The sequence below is a fragment of the Rhagoletis pomonella genome, unplaced genomic scaffold (assembly GCF_013731165.1).
Source record: "Rhagoletis pomonella isolate Grant_MI unplaced genomic scaffold, Rhpom_1.0 Rhpom_scaffold_00006, whole genome shotgun sequence".
NCBI classification, from domain to species: domain Eukaryota; kingdom Metazoa; phylum Arthropoda; class Insecta; order Diptera; family Tephritidae; genus Rhagoletis; species Rhagoletis pomonella.
Genome location: NW_023458560.1, coordinates 42,549,120 through 42,557,557, shown reverse-complemented (window position 1 = coordinate 42,557,557; position 8,438 = coordinate 42,549,120). Strand labels below are relative to the sequence as shown.

Below are 8,438 nucleotides of genomic sequence, written 5' to 3'. Positions count from 1 at the left end.
ACAAATGTGAATAAGAATAGGATCAGAAAACGAAGACGAAAATTATTCGGAGATTAGTTCGAAGGTGAATATGAATGACGATCAATACGAAGTCGAATACGAATGCTAATACGTATACATTCCGAAGACGGTGACTTAAACAAACACGAAGGTGAATGCGAGGACTAATAAGAAGAAGAGTACCTATACATATGAAGACTGCGACTAAAACGAAGACGCAAAAAAATCTTCGGGACACTTAAAAAAACCAAAAAAAAGCGGCCGAATTTTGGCAGTAACTGGCCCTCTTTGTAATAACAAACACAAAAACGAAGGAACGAACCTTCTTTGTGACTCAAGCCAGACGCATTTCGCGCGCAGGCGTCATTTGCTAATATACTCGTGTGTATGAACTTTGAAGTGTAGATTTTTTTTGTTTTGCCAAATGCGATATGGAGTATTTATGTGCTCTACAGTTATTTGACACACCCATAACAACTGTAAAACAATGAATTTATGAGCAGTTTACAATGTTTTCAAGTGGCAGGAGATTGGGTTTTGGGAAGAATTGCAATTTCGTTTTGCTAGAGGGACGAAGTGCAATCAAGTTGCCATTGCCTGAAGTGAAAATTTACAGATTTAACGCTTACCAGCTAAGCTGATGATGCTGATGCGAGTATGTATGTATGTATGTATATGAAGATCACACGCTTTTGGGTGAAAATTTTCAATGGTGCTAAGCGAATTGGAATTGTGTGAAATTTGAGCGGCTTACCAATACAAAAGAATCAAATAACAACAACTACAAGCTACAAGCAAACAAAGCCGGGCGAGAAAAGTGTAAGCAGCAATAAAATCGAAATGTGATTGGGAAATTTTTTGGTTTTTGTTTTCAAAATCACTGATCACCACAATCAACATTTAGCACCTTTTTCCGGCAGCTACCTAAACGCAACGCAGGGTTTTAGATACTGCGAAATGGAGAATTTACAATTGTTTGCCAAAATCATTTGTTTCACATTCGAGTACTTTTATTAGATATCCAAAAACGCGCAGCCCTTCAGCAAAATTGTCAACCCTCAGCGCAATTCGATAAATCCCTACATCTAACTCTATGCCAGCTGGCCCGGCCATCGCTGTTCAATTGCCGCTTGATTCGCGCATTCGTAATGGTCTCTTCGATTGAATGATTTTGCGTCAAAGCGTTGATAATGCAACGCTCGAGTGCACGCAAGCGTGATTGTGTTGCATCAACGGCATCAATTCAAGCGGTGTCCGTCGGCCATTGGCCATCAAAGCTACTACGTACATAACACAGCCATCATCAAGTGAAAAGTGGGGGGGCAACCGCCGTTGTACAAATACACTCGGAAATCCGGGCAATTCGTAGGTCATTGTTGATTTTATATCATAGCGCTGCCATGTTGCATGCTGCATGCTGGATGCGGCACGTTGCACACTTCACTGCGTCGCCGCCGATGCACGCACAATAAAAATTAGCGTGGTTTCCTATTTATACATAAAGCGGTCATATGTGTATGTACATATGTATGTCTAGTGAGCTGTTTGTTTGCGGTCCTAATCTGCACATGTGTGAATTTTGAATTTTTAGGCAATTTAATCTGGTACTTTACGGATACACGACTAAAAACAGAGTGCAGCGTAAGTACCTGGAAGTACAATTTTCTGTTGAAATTTAGTTTACAAATGTATGTATGTACATGTGCGTAACCTTCCATTTCAAATGTTTGTGGTCTTATTTTTTTTGGGTTTTCGAACTAATCGTTTTTCGCATGCTCGTGTGAGTTTTCCTAGTGTTCATCGAAAATCTGTAAATAAATAACATTCATTACAAATATTTGAAATGGCCTACTGCATGCGAATAACATAGTCTCTGACAAAATCTCTAAACCCTTAAGTACTGTCGTTGGTCTCTCAGAGCACGACAAAAATTTTAGATTAAAATTAATTCCCCACGAATAGCTTTCATCGAGTCTGCAATGATTTCGATTCCTGTAGCGAGCCATCGTGTGCGGTGACAAGAGCGCCTGGTCTGTGAGACCGACAACAGCATTGACGTATGTAACTATTTATTCGATTGTTTCGAGCAGTACTAATATTTGTAAATATTTTGATATGATTTATAACAAAAATATCTTGTAAATTTTTAGCATATTTCTCTTTTTGAAGTGAAACTTCTTTAGCGGCAATTGGTTGGTTGGGAGTAAATTGTCAAATTCAACGGAAATTGCAACGGATATGGTTGGGGATGAAACAAGTTTTTCTTGAGTGTATGTAGCATGGTACAAATTTAACAAAAACTTGCTAATAAAAGGTCAAAGAATAACACTTAGGAAAAGACCAATACAATAATGAAAGTAAAGGTGAGTACGTACATAGATAAAGAAAAGGATATAGGCAAATGTAAAAATAAAAACAAAAACAAAGATGCGTAAAGATAACGGCAAAAATGAACACCAAGGTAAAGATTAAAATAAAGGTAATTATAGAGAAAAGTATATATATAGAGACACAGAGCCTCAATCTGGGAACTATTTTCGGATTTTAGAGATGTTCGGGATTCTGGGGACTTGTCGAAATAATAATCGATATTTCAATCAGTTTTGTTATTGATAATTTTATCGATTTCGTTACCGACATTTTTATCGATATTGTTATCCATATTGCTATCGATATTTTCGGAACTTATCGATATAATAATCGATATTTTTTATCGATTTTGTTATCGAATTTGTTACCGATATTATTATCGATTATTTATCGATTTTTTTATCGATAGTTTTTATTAATTTTGTTATCGATATTTTTATCGCTTTTTAATCGGTTTTTGTTATCAATTTTGCTGTCGACTATTTATCGATATTTTTTATGGATTTTGATGCCAATATTGTTGATTTTACTGTCGAAATTTTTAATGCATGTGTCATCGATTTTGTTAACGATTTTGTTATCGATTATTTATCGTTTTAGTTATCGATTTTATTATCGATTATTTATCGAATTTTGTATCGATTTTTTTTATCGATTTTGTTATTGATATTTTTATCGATTTCAGTTCGATATTTTTATCGACTTTCTAGTAGATCTTTGTTGTGGATTATTTATCGATTTTGTTATCGATAACAAGAAAAATTTCTTACCAAAAACATTCCTTAGTGCTAGATTTTGTAACTGTGAGTTTTCAAGTGTACACTGAAAATTGTGTACACTCTTCATTTTGCCATTCAGGAAGTGTGAGAATGAGCTTCAATGGACAAAGTTGTGTATAATTCTCTACCGAAAAACTAACAGCATTTTATTCGGTAAGTTTTCGGCTGTCAGTTTTTTACTCGGTACACTGCATTTTCTAACAGTTCCAGAATCCAGACCCTGGTTTCAAGGCATTTTGAAAGTTCGCACGAGAGTTGTGGACCATTTCGAGATCGTTCGCGACTATTTAAGGACCATTTCGGCAAAAATTTGGGAATAATTTGGGATCATTTTGGGCCAAATAAGGGAGCTTTTCTGGACCATTTCAAGACTTGTTTGTGATCACACCCGGACTAGTTCTCCACTTCGTTCACCGTTTCGGAGCCTTTTATAGACTATTTCAGAACCATTTCGGGTTCATTTCGGGACCTGTTCAGGAGCATTATTGAGCTATTTCGAGACCATTTAGGAACTGGTTCAAGAAAATTTCGGGGCTAGTTTGAAATTATTTTGGGACTAATAAGGGACAATTTCGGGACCGCTTCTAGACCTATTCGAGATCAATTCAAGACAAGTTCAAGACATTTTCAGAACACTTCAGGACAATTATGGGACTAATCCTGAACTTTTCCCGAAATGGTTATGGAAATGTCAAAATGAAATCAAATTAATGTTTATTTTCTAGCCTTGCCTATTTACGTATGTAACCGAATCGCCTAATACTTTGCTAAGCCGTACATAGATGTTTACATCTAAAATTTCATAAGTACCTGGTACTCTTGCAAATTACTTGGTTCCTAAACTGTCAAATTTTTTACAAAAATTCTAAATTGTCAAAATGTATTTGCATATAAAACCCCTATTCATAAAAAGAAGCGGTGGTAATAAGCTCTCATGGAATTCGCACCTACATAAAGTTATTCAAATGATCTGAGCTTCAATCTGGACCTGTTGGAAGTTATGGAGACTAACTGAGACATCGACCCTATGTTGGTAAATTGGATGCAAGATAACACACGTTGCGTCTATGCAGGTCGAGTTCAGCAAATTACAGCGACTACCCTGAGCGGGTATCATTGGTGAAATGAGAACCACAGTATGCATTGCAGACGTTGCTATACTTACTTGTCTTCACTACACATTACAAGGTTTACAGCAAGGTGCCCCTGCACTCTAAGGGATATAGAAGAAGCGGATGGACCTCCGAATTCCAAGACTAAACTAAACGCATAAATGGAAGGTCTTCTTTCCCAAAAAACTACAATGATTGATCGAAACCCCGGAAAGGTGGATAGCATTGGTACTAGCATGGAGCAATTTAACTATGCCTTTCAGGCCGGAATGCAAGCCATAAGGCTGTATATCTGTGTTCATATGGAAAAGTAGCTTATGTCGAAAGGCTGGCTTTAGTATAAATCGGCATTCGCAGCATACGATTGCGAATGACTCACTGGCGCTAAGACGTTGAACAACTTTTGGCAAATAAACGTGGAAGAAATAGTTCCGATACTAGCAACGCAATATTCTTATTAAGTCTCATCAAAAAATTCCTTGCCGTTTAAAAAATAAAGGGATTGCCGCATTATACTAAAGCCAACCTTTCGACATAAGCTACTTTTCCATACGAACACAGATATACATATGAACATAAGTGTAAATATGGTGTGGACAGCATTTATATTTAAATAATTACCACGTCCAGAACCCGAGCTTACCTCATTTGGGTACCGATTGGCCATTGGCGAGCGCTTGGGTCTCTCGCCGAATATAGTTCATTGGCTTTATGAAACTAGGCCAGTTTTATTATATGGCGACTCGTCTGGGTAACTTACTAGACAAGCACTTCCTCGTCAATCAGCTGGAAGGAGTATTATAAAAAGCTTCGAACTCCTACCGACTCGATGAGACCACTGCACGCCGATTTTCATGCCGAAGGAATCTTTTACCACCCATATTCTAGTGAGAGAAGACTAGGCGGTTTACAGTATCTGAAATCGAAGTGGTGTAAATGTATTTACGGTAGGGTCGAAGCTGAATGGAAGAGGGAATGAGTTTTTTTCTGCGAGGAGCTCTGCATTGGCTCAAATTTAGGTTATCGAATCGCCGCAGCCTTTTCCAAGCAGGTTGCTCTCTAATCTAATACCTTTCAATGAGCTGAATATCTACTCCAGCAGCCAAGGAGCTATCAAGGCCCTTGGCTTCCTGATGGTTCATTCGAGTGTAACAGATTGTTCGCCCTCTTTATCGACGGCATCAGATAACTATGCTATGAAGGTTGTTTGGGTTCTGGCTCACAACGAAATCGCTGAAAACTGTATGGCTGATGAGCTGGAAAGACAGGGAATTAAGGAAATGCTTGCGGGTAGAGAAAATCTGGGTTCACCGCTGACTCATGTGGTCAACTCCTGGAGAGATGGGCGCTTGATCAGCTCAGCATGCGCTGCGCGAAGACCATGGAATGATAGGTGGGTAAAGCCTTCTGGCCACGTGTAGGCGGTCCGGAGTCCGGGAATCTTATCAAGCCCTGCTACTCTGCGAACCTGCGTTTTCGCGCCTGCTAAGGTTCCCGGTCTTTGGGTCCCACTTTTTGAGCACGGATCGATTTCCTTATATAGGTGTACATCCATGTTTAAGTGTGCCTCCCACGAAGGCGGCCCTCTAACCTAACCTAACATAACCTATATTAAAATACTAGCAAGAATATTCGGTTTATTCAAAGAACTATTCAACTGTTCTAAAACACACATTTTAACAAAATTTATAACATGTTTCTCGTATACTAGTCCCCTTTTTGCCATCTTCATTTGTTCATATTCAACAAGAGAGCCACCAAACTGTAGGTATTGTTCATAGTCTAAAACAGAAGCAAATACATATTTAGTACCTCGGATACGGCCAAAAATCAACACAGTAAAACCTTTGAAAAGACGACCAAACTGATATCGAAAAAGTTCCCAGCTCGCACACGCACCGGGCGCTGCAGCATTTCCATGTAAATTACCAAATATTTGCGTATTCGAGGCGAACATTGAGTCCAGTTGGAGCTGTAGATAGCATTATTCAAATCGCTGGAATACGTTATGATCTCATTACCGTAAAAACAAGGAATGAAAATCTGCAAAACCATAATGAGAACTGCTTCAAGGAGCGTTAAGAACTGCGATGGATTCTCCAACATATGAACCTGAGAGGGAAGTTAAGAATAAAATTAAAAAAAGGCGTCAGGCAGAGCATTGTACATTTCAGTTAGGTGCATACATAAAAGGGTTAAGTTAGAAATTAATCATTAAATTTCATTTTGTACACGACCCTGAAATTATCCTGAACTAGTACCAAAATTGAGCTGAAGTTGGTCTGAAAAAGTCATGAACTTGTCCCGAAATGACTTCGAACAACACTTCAAACAGTCCTGAATTGGTTTCTTACCAGTCAAAAAATGATTCCGAACTACTTAGTCCTGTAATGGTCCTGAAATAGTTTCAAGTAGTCAATAAGTAATACCGAAACCGTCGTGAAATAGTCGTGAAATGGTCCCGAAATGTTCCTGAAATTGCTACGAAATGGTACTGGAATAGTCGTGAACAGGTCTCGAAATGATCCCGAGCTAGTCCCGAAATGAGTCTTAAGTAGTCTTGTACGATTGAAAAGGTCGTGAGCTTGTCCCGAAATTGATCTCGAACAAGTCTTGATACGGTACCGTATTGATCCCTACAGTAGTCCTGAACTAGTCCCGAAATGTTTCAGAAATAGTCCTGGACTAGTCTCGAAAAGGTTCGGAACCAGTTACCAAAATGACCCTCAAATACTCGTGAACTAGTCCCGAACCAGGCACGAAATGGTCCTGAACATATCCCGAAATGATCCCGAACTAGTTCCGAAATTGCTCTAAACTACGCTCAAAATGTTTCTAAACTAGTGCCGAAATAGTCTTGAAAAACTCCTGAGCTAGTCCAGAATTTTCCGCTGGGTTAACTGGGAAAAGTAAAAACTAAAAAAATAGTCTTATAAAATTCAAAGTCTTACCTTTTGTAAGCGATAGGCGCTGAAGCACAGTACGAAGGATGAGCAAAAAATTTGTATGAGAAAGGGAAATGAGACGTACTTCTCACACTGCTGCGAAAGTCTACAAATAGAAAGTAATGATAAAACACTTTTCATTTATCAAAGCTTCTGCCGCCACTTACTCTCTGGTACGCACATGCAACGCCACAGCTCCAACAAAATCCGCATAAAACTTCTCCTCACTAAATCCATTCGACGCGCTGCTTTCCACGCGCACCTCACCCATTCGTTCCAAGCGTCCGCAAATCAATTTAAAACACAACGATAATTGCACCAACATATAGCACTGTATCATATCGAAAGCACAATTCGACAAACAGGTTATCGGCATTGCCAGCAATTCATAGCAGTAAGCATACCAATAACCACGCTCCGTGCGCCAATCGAATGGCGGCGCATATGGAAATGGCAGCTCATAGTTGGCGCTGATCAGCACTCCCACAAAAGCTGTACTCACTGCAGTCAGTGCCATGGCGAAGTACAATAGTGCGATCCAACCGTAATGCCTTTGTTCACGTGCCCAACTCAGTTGTTCCTCTATGCTCAGCTGCTGGAACAAAGCATCCTTCGTGAGTGCCGCAAAGAAGTCTACCAACAGTTGGCCATAGTACCAGACATTAACCAGCTTCGCTAGTAATGCCAACTCGGTGAGTGTCATGTACATGGTGTTGCTGAATTTCTCCAGATCCGAAGCATGAAACACATCCATGCACATCATAATCGTGTAAGGGATGGTCAAGGTGAAATGCAGCAGTAACGAGTAGAGGGTATAGGGCGTATTTATGGCTCCCTCATAGCGCCAAAGACCCATAAGCTGCAACACTTTGATGACCCCACGTCCGCCGGCTAAGTTGTCGTACTTCTGGAGATCCATTGCGAAGAACTGCAGATAGCTAACTGCTTAGTTTGAAAAAACTCTTGAGTTTTTAAGTAATTTTTTGTTTGATTATGATTTCATAATACCATGGCGAATTCGCCTTGCATAATTCATTGGATTGAATTAAAAATTAGTTTCCGTAAGCCAATATGAACGAGGAAAGCAAAGTTTACTTTTAAAGAAATATGCAAAGAAAAACTTCTCGCTAATTATAAGGAGAAGGTAAATTCAATAATTTCAATGAAAAACGTTTCGTGACAACTCCAGATAATTGCTACCGAGGTAATCAATTAAAAACTTTTGTTTGTGC

The 8,438-nt window shown here is 39.1% G+C and overlaps 1 protein-coding gene across 1 annotated transcript; it reads right to left on the bottom strand.

Annotated features, from left to right (window-relative positions):
* Positions 1 to 5,989: 5,989 nt before the first annotated feature.
* LOC118741918 (odorant receptor 94a-like) lies at positions 5,990 to 8,125 on the bottom strand. The gene is made up of 4 exons (XM_036473892.1): positions 7,374 to 8,125; positions 7,213 to 7,312; positions 6,107 to 6,373; positions 5,990 to 6,043 (listed from the first exon to the last, which is right to left on the bottom strand). The coding sequence occupies exons 1-4, from the start codon at positions 8,123 to 8,125 to the stop codon at positions 5,990 to 5,992; spliced, it is 1,173 nt and encodes a 390-aa protein (XP_036329785.1).
* Between the last annotated feature and the right edge of the window lie 313 nt (positions 8,126 to 8,438).

Excerpts from the sequence above, each read along its gene's own strand:
- LOC118741918 (XM_036473892.1), bottom strand. The coding sequence starts at position 8,125 with ATGGATCTCCAGAAGTACGACAACTTAGCCGGCGGACGTGGGGTCATC. Across the intron at positions 7,313-7,373 it reads TTGCATGTGCGTACCAGAGA|ACTTTCGCAGCAGTGTGAGA; the intron begins GTAAGTGGCGGC and ends TTCTATTTGTAG. Across the intron at positions 6,374-7,212 it reads GCGCCTATCGCTTACAAAAG|GTTCATATGTTGGAGAATCC; the intron begins GTAAGACTTTGA and ends CTTCCCTCTCAG.